Below are 16,776 nucleotides of genomic sequence, written 5' to 3' on the forward strand. Positions count from 1 at the left end.
CCTAACCCAGTTGGGGTTAAAAAGTGTGTGGTGGTGTTGGGCTTCAGTTAAATCCTGTCAGTCAGAAGTGTTAAAGTGGCGTGCGTTTATTTGAGAGCAGCTCTTCATAAAGTGTGATCTTGGTCCTTCCCTAGATTGACACAGCTCACTAAAGGCTGCTAACAAACACTGCTTATTTAACTTTGGTCAATGAATTTCACCAATTTAGGATGGATTGCATACGTAAAACATCAGGTTATGACTGTTTCGAATTAAAAAAACATAGAGGGATGTTTCAGCTACTGGGAGCCTCTGTTCAACTCTTATTTGCATTCATTCTTTCCATACCTTTCCTCTGTCAAAGTCCTCATCCCACTCGTCAATCACCGTGTCACACATGGCACTACGGACGTCTTCGATCGCATCCTTACTGACAGCTGAGACTTCACCATCCCAGCTGAGGACTGGATAGAAAAAAAACCCCCAAAACAATAAAAAACCTGTTAAAGCGCCTCGAAATCTGTCCCAACCTCGTGACTTCATTTCACACGGCTCTTTCTCACCGTTCGCTCCATAGGCTTTATCCGTGGAGTTCTTGAGTAGCTCTTCCACAACATCACTGCTCTTCTTCCCGTCCCAGGCAGCAGGAGCAACGTGGACGGAGCTTTTCACTGAAGCACTTCCACCAGCCGCTGGCGCCTTGCTGTGTTTGTAGCCGTCTTTCACCTGGCTGTCCCACACCACCACTGAGGCTTAAGATCATCAGAAAGAAAAAGGAACTCAGATGATATGCTGCCTGGTAAAACATAGTGAGCAATTACCCTTTGGTTCAAAGCTGGATCACAACACCAGCGTTGTTAATTTTTAAAATTTTGGCCAAAAGGTGCCGCACAATACAGCCAATCACAATAAAAGGTATATAAAACTAAACACTAATCAAACCTGAACAGGAAAAAATTAATAATAATCACATTTGGAGAGATTAATTTTAAATTTTATATTATGGTTGCCATGAGAAGTCAACATAGACAAAGAGTTTTGTTGTTTTCCAAAATCGAGTATAAATTGATTTTACTCTATGGTAGAGAAAAATTCAAAAACCATATTGTTAAAAAAGCTTTTAGGGGAAATGTGATTCCTTACAATAACTTTCAAATTTGTTAAAGATGAATCATAAGCATTAACACAGAATTTAAAGCTCACCTGTACTTTCTTTGGAAATTTTCCTGTCCTCAGTGGAGATCTTTTTGAAGACAGGTTCTTCTGCCGACTCATCTTCAGAACCTTTTCTCTCCTCTTGCAACGCATTTAGCTTTTTCTTGTTCTTCTTCTTTTTCAATTTAATGTTTATCTTCACTAAATCTTCTACATCATTAGACGTATCTATAGGTTTCATCTCAGGATCCCTGTTGAAGCACAAAGCAGATTTGTTACAAATCCATGAAAAGGCAACATATCTGCCTGCATCTTCCAATTTACGAGGCACGGCGAATTAAACATTTATAAAGAGGAGCAGCTGATGCACAGCACTTTATGAAGAGCTGAGTAATTTTTCAACTCTAGCAGGGGCGTGAGTTTAAAGCAGTGCTTAAAGCTTGCTGAAAGCCAAAGTGGATGATCAAGCTGACAGTTCGATATAGAAAACCTAATAAAAAAAACTGATGACATAACTTTAAAAATATGTACTCACCTTTCTGATGCGGAGCAGGAAGAGTTTATTTTCTGCAGATCCTCCTCCAGTTTAAGTCTCCTCTTCTTCTTCTTCTTTTTCCTCACAGGGTCAGTTTCCTGTTCCTCCTGAATCGACTCGCTCTGCTTCGGGCTAGTGGGAGAAAGTGGAACCGTTTGCTTTGAGGTTTCCACTTCCGAATGAGACGTTAGACTCCATAAGCCACTCTGACACCAATCTTCCTCTTGATTAGATCCCTCCAAATGAGACTGGATGCAGTCCCTCCCTTTTGCTTGTTCTTCATCATCCCCTTCATGTTTTCGCTTCCTCTTCTTCTTCCTCTTGCTCTTTTTCTCATGCACCGACTCTGTGGGGGCTGGTTGTGTTTCTAGAGATGTAAAATTCTCAGTGTCACCCTCCACCTCAGAGTGCCGTCTCTTCTTCTTTTTCTTCTTCTTTGGGCTGACATTTGGAGCCAGAGGGTCGAGGTCTGGCTCTTGAGCTGTGGGGCTGAGGTTGCTGGAAGACTTGGGTCTCAGAAGGTTCGGACTGTGAAGGCCATTGGTTTTGTGGGAAAGGCTGGCTTTTGGTTTTTGCGACGTGGAGAAAAGTGGCTGTTTCTGAGGGCTCTTCTGTGCTAATGGTCTACATGAGGGGGCAAAAAGTGATATCTGGGCTTTAGGAGGATTTGATGGACTGACTCTGGAAAGAAAATGAACAAAAATATAGCTCCAGAGCAAGACATTTAGGAATCAAGACAAATAATCTAGATTTTGAAATACCTGTCATTATGATTGGCTGAGGCGATGGCAGGGGATTTAAGTTGATTGCGATGCATGGGGTCGGTGGGCTCCAGCTTTGGCGAATGGCGTGGAGCATCAATGTTGCTCAGACTCTGACTGTAAGCCTGCAGTTATTGACATAAATAAAAACTTGGTGGTCTAAAGAAAAATAGCCATGAGTGTGACAAAAAAAATAAATAAATAAATAAAAAATGAAAAATCATATCAGGAAAACAGGTGTTGAAGGGAGGGCGGGAGAGGATGGACAGATGAATGCAAGGAAGAAAGGGTGTGGCAGAGAAGAATTAGAAATGGTTAGAAAAAAAGAGGAGCTAAAGAAAAAGAAGAGAAAATCTAACATGGTTGATTAGACAGATACAGCAGGTGAAATTATTTAATACATAAACCAGAAAAAAATTAAATATTTGTCTTGATTTTTAGTCAGGAATTAAAAACAATAAATAACAAAAAACGTACCTTCTTGGCTGAGAGAGCCAGTTTCTTGGCAGGAGGTGGGGACATGGTGCTGGTGGCTTCAGATGAGATGTTGTTGAGTGCCGGGGGTTTTAATTTACCCGTTTTCTGCTCCTCTGTGCTCTGAGAGCGCTCCACGCTGCGGGCCGGAGATCCCAATCTACTGGAACCCTTACGAGGAGTAGAGGGTGTGTCTCTCACTGGTTCACTCTTCGGACCCACAGACTCCTGGCCAAAGGAAAGAAGACTGCAGGTTCAGCTCCTGTTTCTGTTACCTAATGTCTAACGTCCACACCTAAATATGTTGAGCTTTAGCAGTTAGATTTGTGTAATTTTGTTTTCTGGAAGGCTCTAGTCCCAATTTGACCAGCATCATGAGACAATAAAGATAAAAAGCTACGTATAAATAGGATTTAAGTTACAATTTAAAGCTTTCCCTGTTTTTGTTTCAAAAAATAAAAAAACAAAATCAATAATTACAGATAGAGGCCAACATGAAAAAGTCATAGTGTGATCCATTTTCTAGCCAAATCACACTTCAACCTTTACATGAAATCATTTTCTGTAGCTATTCTACCTTTGAGTCAGAGGTGTCAGCTGAGGAAGAGTCAGATAAGGACTTCAATGAGGTAGATGCTGCCATCCCTCTGCCGTCGCTGCTCTGTTTTTTCTCCCCCTCCGTCCTCCCAACCCCGTTGTTAGGAGGCGTCGGCGTGGTGCTGCGGGACTGCGCCTGGCTCTGAGGAGAGGGCTTGTTAACCTTCTTGAAAGGCTCCTCTATGACCGTCGGTCCACCTGGCACCTTGGCCGTGCCATTGGAGGACGACGTCCAGTGTGAGAGTCTGGGCTGCGGCTGAGAGGTGACGCCGTTCCTTGAAATGGGCAAACCCAGGCCGCCGTCCATAGAGTGGATCTTACGCAGCTGTGCAGGCTCCAGTTTCTGCAGAGAGTTAATTGAAGGCAACTCATTCCCATTGAAATGAAAAAGAAGCTGGATGAGACTATTTCAGACAATGTTCTAATACCTTACTATCTTGCGGCGAAGACAGAGGCCCATTTAAGCTGGCCCTCTTTATCTGCTCGGATGACGCACTGTTCTTGCCATGCAACATTCCCTGTTTGATGCTCTGCCCATCTGCATTCTTCTTGGACTCGGGGATCCTTCATTATGCAATCAGATGGAAAATAATTGAATATGGTCCCTGTACAGACATTCGTTTTGATCGGTCTTATTTGTCTTACCTCAGGTAGAAAAGCACATAAGCCTGCTGGTTTAAAACCACTTTGATGTTACTGGAGTGCACTATTGAATCATTCATTTGGTACCACTGCCCATTACTCGCCTATAAGGAGAGTAGGAAGAATTAAATTTAAACAAGGTATAATTTCCTTTAAATATAAAACAAAATAAGGACATCCACACTCATATTTTAAGCCTACCTTCACATAGCAGTAATAGTGACCAGCATGACAGCTGTAGCCAGAATGCACCAAGACTGCATATAAACCGTACATAACTGGGTCGCCCGAGCTCTGAGACATGTACGGGCGGATGTTTAGGAATTCTGGATAACCAACTTCCTATAAACAAAAGAAAATAAAAAATTCATAAAACCATCCGTCCATTTATTTACTAATCAGAATATTAACGACTGGGTCTTGGAATAAACAGCTCTAGTAAAGGCTGGTTTACACTACGGTGGTTGATTTTCAAAATTTAACAGACCCCATATGACAACTAAATAAATGAATAAAAACTTTGACCTGCTGATACCAGTTCCACTTAACGCTAATTTTTAATATGTTAAAAACATTTTTTCTAAGCATGTATGGCCCCACTGATAGCAGGTAGGACCAATTATATGACAGAATATTTAAAAAGGTAAGAACACGGCAGGCCTTTGTTGCTTGAGGTGGCTGTTCTGGGTCCTGTAATTGGGACGCCCCCAATGGGCGACACAAGGTGTGATGAATGTGTCCTGGGTGGCTACTGCATCCTGCCTGCTCTGTGTGTGTCCTGACTCCTCTAACTGCAGACGGTGGGACAAGGAGGTGTAGTAAACATTTTGGTATGCATAGAGTAGAGCAGAATAGCATATCCCTTCATTATCCCACAGTTGGTGGACTCAGGTATGTCAGTGTCAAACGCAAACATGTATATTAAAGAGTATAGGAAATATCATGTTATCATATATAAAAACTATTAAACATGAAAAAGAATAAAAATAAAAACTAAATGACTAAATGAATGGGCAAAACACTTCAAAGAGAAGTAAAACTGAGGAGTTATCAAAAAAAAAAAAAAAAAAAAATTGCATACTTAAAATTAAATATTTGACATTGAAGATAAAATAAAAAGAACAGCAAACGAACAAAACCAAATGGAAAAACTACAAATGACAGCATAGGTGTAAGAGACGCCAATGGATCAGGTTTAAAAAACAAATTCAAACCCCTAAATACAGAAACTTTACAGCATGCGTATGGACCCATGCTTTGGAAAACATTTCATTAAAGTCCCATCAAAGTTATATAATGCATTAGGATTCCTTCCCCTAGTTTTCAGCACAACCTGGATCAATTAATTCAATTAAATTTCTGATTTTTAAAGTTTCTGACCTGCTGGCTGAGGCTGATCAAGATAAAAATCCTCCCAAAAAAAAAAAACAGCTGTGCATATTTTATATTTTTCTGTTGCTCTCTTAAACCATCCATCTCCCTTTATTAAGCCCATCACCTATATAATACATTCCCAAAGTATTATAACAATAATAAAAGAAAAAGTGCTGCTAACCTTAGTGATTTTTCCTCCACTAAAGTTTGCAAACCTCTTCAAAGAAAGGGTGAGGACGTTCGAGGTTCGGTGGACGGTGAAGCGCTTGGTGGCTGGCACTTTCTTTTTGCACCTGAAGAAAACTCATTTAGAATCACCTCTTTCCAGAATCCATGTTTGCAATTTAAGTCCAACATTTCCTCAAACCCTTCGGGTATTTCCAAGCAAGTTAAACACAAGGTACTCACTTGGCACACATGTAGGCATTCTCCCCACTCAGAACGTCTGGTTTGACAAACAGCTCCAGGGCTCGTACTATGTTTGCTGCTTGCTAAAAGACACAACACACATATTTAATACGACACCAATTGACATTTTCATCTATATGGAAATAAAGGTGTCATTAAAAAGTGCAACAAACCCGGATCTCTACAGCAATGTCGAGGTAAGGGTCGTATGTGTCTGACACGCTCTTGCAGATGGAGCATTTCACTGAAGGGCAGAAAGAAAAATACAATCTTATTCTGAGAACGATTCCAGGATAAATAAGGTGCAATCAAAGATTCACATCCTCGAAAGCAAAGAAAAATATGATTTAGAGGCAACAAGGAAACCAGAATCAGAAAAGCTTTATTGCAAACTATGTGTTTTACTCATGAGGAATTTAACTTTGGATGAAATCTCCAGTTCATGGGAAAAGTATTCAAACTGAACTTTTACATAAAGTGACATGCTACAATAACAGGTTTCAATGTTTTCACTGGAGTTTGATGAGAAAAAAACAACATAAAAGAAGGGCCTACTAAGGAAATTGAAGAAAAGCAATACAGGTGGTTAAATTACCTATTTTAGTTCAAATCTGATGGTTGTGGAGCTAAATATTATTTAGAACACGTTATTCTAAAACCCAATCAATATAACAATAAAGGGTTCAACATCTTAGAAAAAGTCAAAAGCAAGTTCTTGGTAATGCTTGGAGCAACAGAGAACCATAGCATAGGTAAGGTAATTTACCAATAGCATATATTTTTAAAACAACAACAAAAAAAATAAAAAATAACAACAATAATAATCTCAGCCCAAAATTTTAAGCCAACCCATTTTTCATTTAGACTCTAGCTAGCACTCTAGTAAGATAAAACCAAGACTGAACTTCCTATATAAAATTTGCTCTAAAATAATTTTTTTTAACATGAAAGTGGCAGCATAATACTGTGGGGTTTCATCTGTTTAGCATGAACAGGGAAGGTCATCACAGTTGAGGAAAAGACTGATGGAGCTAAGTGGTCTATAATATTCCTGACTACGTTTGCCAAGCTAGTAAAAAGTTATCCAATAAGACTAAGAGATGAAGCTGCAGCAAAATGAGGTTCCATTTAGTATCTAGATAGAAGGTGTGACTGTTAATCAACGGCAAGCTTATTATTAAAACATAAAAAAAAATAAAGTCAGCCCATCACTGAAAAACCCAAAATATGCCGAGGGTCCTGGTTGCAGCTTGACTTAACATCAAAGCTCCTTAAACTTTTAATATTTTTTGCAGGGTGCTAAATGTGTGAAGAAAACAAAGCAAAAAACTACCTCTAGACCTGAGGTAACCTCCAAAGATCTGATGAACGAGTGTTGTGGCTTGAGTCTGCCTATCGAGTCTAAGAAAACAGGAAGAAAGAAGGTTATAAACCACAAAGCAGCTTACAGAGCCAGAAAACTCAAATAATGTAAATAAATAAACATACTTGGGGTATCCATTGAGACAGGCTTTCTGCATGGCATCGATGGTATATCGCAGAAATTCATGGGCGTCTTCTTGGCTTCCAAAGCGAAAATGTCGAGCAATTTCTATAAGAAACAAAGAAGCATTTTACAGCTTTGACACTTTAATTTGTTTTATCAATTTTATTAATTATTAAATTTTTTTTATTTTTATTATGTCAAGTTTAAGAAAACAAGAGAAAGGTGTACACAAGTAAAAAGGGAGACTCACGGAATGAGTTGATCACTAATGAAGAAATAGAGATACAAGCTGCTAAGAAATAAATCTTTGTTGTGACTTCATGCTAATTCTCTAAAAATATATCTCCGCAAAACACACACACACACACAAAAAAATATACTTAAACTAAAATAAAAACTAAGGTAGCGGATGGTTTACAACCTATTCTCATACTATTGAAGTCAGTCGGTCTAATGAACAGATGTTCTTTAATAGGCGAATAAAGATGATTTTAATCATTCTCAGCAGCTTTAACAGTCATTTCCAATTTTAAAAAAAGGCATTTAGTCAGTTGCTTTCATAAAATTGCATCCCATCCAACCTAAAGCCCTGCATTAGGGCTAATGTAGCTACAAAGTCTGTCCTTCTGTGGTCTCCTAATGGAAAAATGGGAGACTTTAAGCTGGCAGATTTCTAATGTGGTCATCATCACATTCCCAGAACCAGAGCATCACTCACTAATGCAGATCTGAGTCACATTGGAGTGGGAAAAAGCAATAAGACACAATGCACTTATGACTAATCTTGGGCACTTACAGCAGAGAAGGGAAGAAATTAGCTGGGGGAGAGTCATAGGTTTGTGTTTTCTTAATGAATAACTTATTGGTATAGCCACTGCAGATCTGTTACAGAGCTCTTTTCCTGTCTTTAAGGTGATTAAATGGAGACAACTTATGTTTTTGGAGGCCGATTCTCTTCAAAGACAGACTAATTATTTGAGCCTTTAGGGCTTTTAAAGAAGCTGCATAAATAAATGTAAAGTAAGGTAGATTTGAGCCCAGGTGGAGGGGAGGAGAAGCAGGTGGCTCGCACATTTTGTGCTAAAGCAGCTCCTCTAAGCCTGCAGTCACAAGGAGACTGAAAGGGCATTGGGGAAGGAGGCAAAGAGGGGAGAGAGAGAGAGAGAGAGAGAGAAAGAGGGAGGTGCAGAAGGTAGAGACAAGGTTGCAGCAGCACATGAGGAGAAAGCAGAGGAAGAAAGGTTCTGGACTGCAATAGGCACGTTTACCTAAGTCATTAAAATAAAGACTTGATTACAATAAAATGTATCAAGGAAACAGACCAATCAATATTGTGAATAGATTCGGGTGGTTTATGTCCTTAAACAGTTCTAATGGCGTCCATCTAATGACTCGTGGGGTAACACCTGCTCCATTTTAAATAGTAGTACCTTAAATAATGAAAGAATTAATGTTTGAATCGCTATAGGAATCGCCCAGATCAGGTCTGGGTGACCAGAACACACAGAACCACACACTTCTCTATTGGTTGTTTTCTTAGCGTTGAAGCACCATTTGTTATTTTATGTTCAGTTTCGGGAAACATAAAGCGCATGTTGACCTGCTTCTGTTCCGAATAAGCCACAGGGCATGTAAACATTGGTCATGTTCAGATCATTTAATATCTTAAACACATAAAATGGGATATTCTGATTTACTTTAGTGAAACTACAGTATGCTAATGCAAAACTTCCACCGACTCAAGTCATTTGCTGCAGCTCCAAATGGTTTCCGCCACATGTCAGAATAGGCTCCGCCTACTCTGAAAACGTAAAGCATGACTGCTCAGACAGAGGCATGAAGTGCTGACTGACTGGTCTTACTTTTCAGGTCTCTGATGAATGAGACGGGCTTAATGGCGTTGGCTGTGTTAGCGAAGGCTTGGATGATGTGGTTCTGCATTACACAGATCATACAGAAGCCCGACTGGTGGCCTAAAACAAATAGAAATCACAAATACACATTTAAATCCAATTTGAATATAAATTTTAAGAAAACAGTTTCTTATTAAATAATTGATTAGGAAGAATTCCTTTTTTTATTTGATTGAATAATCTATCTATATAAATACCCATGTAAACACCCTTTGCAACAACCCAGCTATAAAAAAAAACAAACAAAAAAAACTGTCATATGTGGAGGCACTACACTGGAAAAACGATCTAGAAATAAGCAAAAATATTTTTATTTAAAATTGGAACATTTGCATTATATAACTATAGATAAATCTGCAGCCTGTGAAGGGAGTTTTAGAAGATTTTCCTTCCACTAAACTTTCTAATAGTGTGCTTAAATACAGCATTCTGAAGAGCTACATTCTTCAGCAATAATCATCTGTGGCTTTTCCTACTTGTGTCAGGTGTCAATGACTGGACATGTGAGTAGAGTATAGCATAAGCTTTCTGTATTTACAAATAATAAATAATCACTTTTTAATGCAACAGTTATATTTTAAGACTGGATTTTCAGTATTACATAACTAGCAAAGGCAACTGGAAACAACAAAATACATCACTGTGGGAAATAACCCTAAAAATTACCTTTACATTTATAAAAGAATTACTTGAAGAATCTAGCTTATTTAATATTACCCTAATTTAGTTAAATGCAACTGTAAAGGGGAATTAAACGATTGTTTCTAACATTTGGGACAATTAAAAAAAGAAATAGCAGAAGTATACTATTCTTTAGGATAAAGGAAAACTCAAACATGGCATTGCATTTAGATTTTGCTTTGCTTTAATAAAAGCACAACTACTCTAAATAAAAAGTACTTACAGGCCCGACTGTGCTCCTTAGAGAGCAAGTAGTTGGCAAGCGGAGGGGTGTAGGTGAGACACTGAACGGTGGAGTTGAGGAAGCAGGTGTTTCCAAGGTTGTGAAGACCAGCTCCCACCCTGTAAGCCCGCTCCCATTTAAGGTTGAGCTTGTTCGCAGGAAAAAGCATTTTCTGAGGGGCTGGGATCCCATCACCATGGCTGCTGATCACATTTTCAGAGGCTGAAGGAGGAGGACAACACAGCACAAGAACTTAATGACTGACTTTTATCTTAAAATGATATATCTAAACAAATAAACTGTAGCATACTCAGCTTCCTTTGAAATCTCACCTTGCCTCTTTATTTGAGCAGGCTCTGCTGCTTTCTGCCCCGTAGCGCCCTCGGTTCTGGGATTGAGGATCACATACTTGTTCTTTAGGCTGTCCAGCTGGTAGGAGAAACCCTTGCTGGCAGGCTCAAACTCTATTTTCTGCAGAAGCACCTTCTTGGCAGAAGAAGCCAGCAGCTTGTTCAGGTCACCGTCGTCACCTGTCTCTTTCCGACCGGGCTTTAACGCCTCCTTGAGTTTATCTACTATCGGCATCGTTGGAACATTACTGCAAAGAAACAAAAACAGCAACATTTCAGAGGAGTAGGAGGGATCCTCTTTATAAAGGCATCTGGTTTGACTGAGAGTCTTAAGAGGTTTGGAAATAAATTGCTTGCATAAAAAAAAGATGCCAAATTTATCTCTTTACCACTTGTTTTTAGATTGATTTCAGATTCGGAAGCAGTGTTTATGAGAGACAAACACTGAATGGATGTGAGGAGCCAGCTGGCTCATGGCAGCTGCCCTCTACAGTCACAGAAGGCATCAGATGTTACAAACATGTGGCAAGGACGACAATGAGCTTTTGCAGCTCATCATGAGGCGTTAACTGCGGCTGTCATGCTGCATTTAAATTACTTTTAAGAGTAGATACATCGACACTTGCAGCACCTGGTTGGATAAAAACAAATTAGATTTTGAGTGTACCTTGTAGAGCAAATGCTCTAGGATTACAATCGTGTGCATTTATTTTGACCAAAACCAAAGATTCAATACTTATAAGAGAGAAAACTGAGCAGCAGCACCCCCCTCTTAATTCAATTGCTTGTGTAAGTAAGACACTGTAAATGTATTAAACACTCAATGTGAAAAGTGGCTTGTGCAGATGACACACAGAAATGATGCTCAGAGTGGGCAGTGGCGTCATCAAGCAGAAGGAGGGCTGATCATACAAGGACAGCCTGACCTTCCCATGCAGCTGATACTGATCCAAGTAACAGGAACGGAGCCTGTGGGGACCCAGCTAACTGCAGAGGGGGGACTTTGACGAAATGCAGGAAAACTGGTGTGGACTAAAAGATAGCTCTCAGCTGAAATACATTACGGCAGTTCACAGCCTTTGGGAGATATAAACTAGATGGTGCAGTGATAGTAGGTAGCACAGACACCTCACAGGAATTATGTAGAAGGAAGCATTGCCTGGTGCCACACGTGCAAGTTTTTCTCCATAACTTAGGTTATGTTTGGGCATTTACATCCTCCAAGGTCCAGAAATCTGAACACTCCAGAATACTAGTTATTCTAAACTAACCAGTGATGCATCATCAACATGATTGGATATGCACTGCACTCTAAGACAGCTGGCATAACCCTAAACTACCTTCAAAGGAAGACATTCATAAGCAGAAATGGATCATATTAGGATAAAGCTGAATGACAACATAATCAGTAAATGTTGAGGTGAAACTCTGCTTTTTTTCTTAATTACAATTTCCATCGCTTTCTGGGAACTTTAGCATCTCATACACTAAACTCTGCGTCAGCAGAGGGAGACGAGGAGGTTGAAAACCTTACTGGCTTATGTCCTAGCGTTGAATGAATATAATCAGTTTAAAGCAAAGGAGGTTTTTTTCCCCCCACTATAGCACATCTTGATATTACACTGGGAACTCTGGGACACAATCCGAGTTACAACCATCAAAATTATTAAACATCTTTGCAAATAATCTTTTCCTACTATCAAGCAGCCCTACCCTCAGTACCAGCCAACATCAAATACATAAATATACTATCTAACGCTTTTTTCCCCCCTCAATACTTTTTAATACTGGTTTCTCATGTCTGTTATTGTTTTCTGATTGTTTAAGAATAATATGGGGGTTTAAGCTGAATCAGAATAACGATAACACCCTTAGTAAAATGCATTGAACATTTATAAGACAAACACTCAGACTTACATGATCAGTTATTGATTCAAGCAGACAGTTTAGCCTAAATTCATATGGAGAAGTTAGAGTGTGCTGCAGGTACAGAGTGTTGAAAGATTCAAGAACAAATAACAAAAAGTAGGTGCTATTTTACAAACCCCACTTTCCAGCTGTGATAGTAAGAGGACTATTAGTTCAACCTGATTGGGCATAAAACATATCAACATTATTGCAGTTGATTTAAATATCAAATTTTATGAACATCTAAAAAAACTTGCAGTTGGATAAAATAATTTTTAAATAAATATTTGTGTAAAATACAAAACTGAAGGATGAGATTAAAACAGCCATGTTACAACAACAATTTGCTGATAAGTAGCTTTCTAGGAGCACCAATGATAACACGTATCAGCAAATGAACCGGCTGCAGGCTGCTTTTGGATGTAGCAGCTCTGCATCCAACAAATGGCAATTTCTATAAAAGCATATAATCAAAATCTGAAGCAAATCAAAGGAAAATTGTCCAATTCTGATCTTTTATAAACTGAATGATAAAATCTAACCTGTTAACATTCCCGTGTAGATGACTCGGGGTCATTTCTGACTGCATCTTTATCACTTGGTCATTATGACTTTTTAAAACTATTTACTAAATAAAATAGAAAAAAAAACCTTAAGCTGATTTTATTTTAGGATTTGTATGATTTGTTTTCATTAATAGGTAAAAGAAACTATCCTACTCACCACATAAGGGTGAACCATTTTTGAAATAACTACAATTTCTCCAAATAATTATAGAGATAAAAAAAAACATAAATAATAATAAGATTTCAATGTGAATTAAGAGACATAAAATATACCATTAGATTCATCTCAACCTGTTGCAGCTATCATAACCTACATGTGTTATCTTGGGATCATTTAATTGGAGAAATATTTCTTAATAGATATTTATTAAATTTTACTAAAAAGGCTCCAAAAAAATTTGGGAGGGAAGGATTAAGAACTTTGCAAAAATTTACTGTTCGAGGTTTAGAATAATCCTCTTGTGCACACAAACTAATAAATAAATAAAACTATCAATGTGCAGCACATCCAGCCATCCATCTATCTATATAAATAACCATGTAAACACCCTTTGTAATAACCCTGTACAATAATCCTGCTATAAAAGAAACACTCAGAACTATAAAAACAAAACATGTCATAAATCAAGTGTATTTACCCTTAATTTAAGTAGGTAAATGAAATGATTTGTCAATGGAATGAGTATTTTTACTCTTGAAATAAGATATTTAGATAAAATGCACTTGAAATAAGACAATGCAGCTATGTTTTCTTATTTTAAATGTAAATTGTTTTGTTCCATTGGCAAAATGTCTCTTACCCTCTCAATTCAAGAACAAATGCGCTTATTTTAAGAAAAAAAATGACATCTAGATTTCAATTTTTTTAGCGTATATACTGTATATATCCCATGCACCTTTTTCCTTCTGTGGCACCTTCTTCTCTTCTTGACTATTTGAGCTGATGTTCGAGTAAATTTCTCCACTGTGAGATCAATAAACCCAATCAATCAAGAAAGCTATAAATGTGTCACTGCATAAAGAGTCCCACATACACCTGCATGAGCTAGTTACCTATAGGAGATCCAAACAACACAATGTCCACATTTAATATTTGAAAAGATTGTAACATTTCTGGTTGCAGCCATTAAAGCAGTAAAATAATCCCATCCATTGAGATTTTTGAAGTTTTATTAAATCATCTTGATAATGATAGTATAGATTAATTTGCAAATACCTGCTGAAAATATAATTTTCTACACCTTATTATCTTGAAACTATGGCTGACTAAATTTCTTTATTGAACTGCTTTAAATAAACTTCCCTCCAAAATTAAAAATAGCAATTTTTAAATTAGAATAGTCTGGTACTTTTTTTATTACCAACACATATATTAGATTATTTCAAATGTATTTAATTGGTTTGAGAAAAGTTTATACTTCTACACTAAAAACTGAGCCATAATGAGCTCACAGTATGGCAATTAGATTAAGTCATACAAATACTTTATAACATTTAAACAGATGAAAAGCTACAACAGTAAGCTGGGTTTAAACATTTGATGGCCAATGCAAGTGATATTAGTTTGTTTTCCTAAATAGCCGTTTAAATAATTCAACTAATACCTCTGTAGTAGTAAGTAAGAGCAGAGCAGCTTGTGTTAACCATCTGGTCCACGGGGGCAGCTAATTAGCTTTTATGCTAGCTTGCTAAATGTCCGTCACAGCAGTTTTCAGCATCTGCTTTTTAACTAAGTAGGCAGTTTAACCTAGGAGCTTCACACTTCCACATGTTTTATTCTGTTTATTTTATTTTTTAACCAGTCTCGTATATGTGTTGGTATCTAACAAGCTGCAATATCAAAATTAGCCAGCGAGCTAACTTAACGTGGCGACAACCCCGTCTTCTCAGCAATGTGGGTTAGCCGTTAGGAATCCAGATGCTAACAGTCGCTGACAGCCCTTTATATATTTATACTTTGACAGCCTGCGTTACGATGAAAAAAGTGTAAAATGCGATACAAGAATTCACGTACTTTTCACTCACCTTTTGTTTAATCGGCCAAATATCCCCCTAGCAGGAGTTTGCTCCCTCAGCTGTAGCTACTGAATCTGGAATTTTTTGCCCATGCTGCATTATACGGGGGGCGGGGACAAGTTTGAGTGACAGCTATCAAAAGCCAATCAAAACGCAGGTAATGCTGTCACAGAGAACCCGTTTTCCAATCAGGGATGCGGGTGACGCTGGGCTTCGGCAGAGAGCCGCACGTGACTTCCAGCTCTCGCTGTTTACCATTGACGCAATCGGCGCGGTGGATGCTTGACAAGTTCTTCTGACAAAGGAGCAAAAACGTGTGGAAAAAATGGCAAGCCGCGTTATCATATAAAAGCTATGGGGAGCTATTATCTCCAAATATCCGAAATATCATTGGTAATTCTCAAAATGGATAGTAAAGCCTTCCAAATTATAACTAGTCTTTTAAAAAAATAGTGAATCACATTTCTCATTTATGTGCACATCTTCATGTGCATTTTTTTCTACCCGCAGAGAGCAAGGTCGCATGTGAAATGCATTATTCATTAGATGCATCGGAATCTTAGAGATGTTACTAAACAATTGTATATATTATGGTTCTAAAATAGAAACATACAAAATAATATAGAAAGAGCTTCAGTAAACAGGATCACAATTTGCTACAGTTTAGTTAGAGACATGTGTAAAGAAAATTACATTTAATAGATAAATACATTGTTTTTGATAGAGCGATGAATTCTGTTCTCTAGCAGAAAGTATGAAAGGATAATATATGACCACTAGTCTGTGATAATAATAATCTTTACCTTAAGGGTTTTGATCTAACCACAAATTACGCTGACCTATAGTGCACTGTGAAACTGAATTTCCTGTTTGTATTTCTTGTATTTTTAGTTATGACAAAACAATCTTGAGTCATAACATAAACCTTTTTAATTTATTTTAAATAAGCATAGCCAACAAAAGACCCAATTATATAAAATTCAAAGGCTCTCTATATGGTGAGTCTCAGAGCTGCAAATGTCAACTCTCTAGCCAGCAGGCTGCTTTTCTGTTGGATATATACACATTGGAAAGAATTTAATGTGTGAACAAAATGGCTGAATAGTAATGCCTTAATATTTGGTTATTGATATCTGCCGTTCATACTCATTCTAGCCACTAAATGCACCAGGGAACGTTATTGCAGATCCTTCCTCCCAGCAGCTGTAAGACTCTATAACCACCACTGTTCCCAACAACCTTAAGTTGTTACATTCATGCTGATTTTGCACAGTTTCTACCCTAATCAGTTGAATAACATGCTGTCATTTTGCACATCTCTGATGTTGCTGCTATTTTCAAATATCCATTACTGTAAAATCCATAGCTGGATCTTGGTTATTTATTCTCCAGATGCAGTTTTACATTGTTAAAACACTTTACAGTAGTGTTTTATCTTTTAACTCCTCACTATTATGTTATCCTTATACATTTTTCTAAGATGTGACCATTTTTTTTTTTGCTGTAAACACCAGAATGTCCCCATTGTGGGACAACAAAGGGATTTTCTATTCTATTCTAAATATAAAGACAAATATTGAAATTGTTCATTTCTTCCTATCTAAATCCTGAACTATACTCTGCCCAATCCAGTCTCATCTTTGGTAAACCTCAAATTACTATACCAATGGAAAGCTTTATCTAAAAGTAGCTGCATTTAATTTCAATT

General features: G+C 37.9%; 1 protein-coding gene across 3 annotated transcripts; it reads right to left on the bottom strand.

The window, feature by feature from the left end:
- Positions 1-292: 292 nt before the first annotated feature.
- On the bottom strand, positions 293-15,211 carry usp36 (ubiquitin specific peptidase 36). 3 transcript variants are annotated; one of them, XM_015372209.1, is made up of 19 exons: positions 15,078-15,211; positions 10,561-10,826; positions 10,229-10,450; positions 9,274-9,384; positions 7,414-7,516; positions 7,259-7,326; positions 6,099-6,169; positions 5,926-6,008; positions 5,699-5,810; positions 4,345-4,485; positions 4,147-4,247; positions 3,930-4,065; positions 3,482-3,844; positions 2,908-3,132; positions 2,431-2,555; positions 1,670-2,293; positions 1,183-1,385; positions 543-731; positions 293-443 (listed from the first exon to the last, which is right to left on the bottom strand). In XM_015372209.1, exons 2-19 carry the CDS (start codon positions 10,811-10,813, stop codon positions 313-315), a joined length of 3,261 nt encoding a protein of 1,086 aa, XP_015227695.1. In that variant the 5' UTR covers positions 10,814-10,826; positions 15,078-15,211; the 3' UTR covers positions 293-312. The 3 variants fall into 3 exon arrangements, with proteins under 3 accessions (XP_015227695.1, XP_015227693.1, XP_015227694.1); XM_015372207.1 differs by having other exon boundaries at positions 1,670-2,350; XM_015372208.1 differs by having other exon boundaries at positions 1,670-2,350; positions 15,067-15,174.
- Between the last annotated feature and the right edge of the window lie 1,565 nt (positions 15,212-16,776).

Source organism: Cyprinodon variegatus, unplaced genomic scaffold (genome assembly GCF_000732505.1).
Source record: "Cyprinodon variegatus isolate N-32 unplaced genomic scaffold, C_variegatus-1.0 Scaffold69, whole genome shotgun sequence".
NCBI classification, from domain to species: Eukaryota; Metazoa; Chordata; class Actinopteri; order Cyprinodontiformes; family Cyprinodontidae; genus Cyprinodon; species Cyprinodon variegatus.

Excerpts from the sequence above, each read along its gene's own strand:
- usp36 (XM_015372207.1), bottom strand. The coding sequence starts at position 10,813 with ATGCCGATAGTAGATAAACTCAAGGAGGCGTTAAAGCCCGGTCGGAAA. Across the intron at positions 7,327-7,413 it reads TGTCTCAATGGATACCCCAA|ACTCGATAGGCAGACTCAAG; the intron begins GTATGTTTATTT and ends CTGTTTTCTTAG. Across the intron at positions 4,248-4,344 it reads ACTATTACTGCTATGTGAAG|GCGAGTAATGGGCAGTGGTA; the intron begins GTAGGCTTAAAA and ends CTCTCCTTATAG.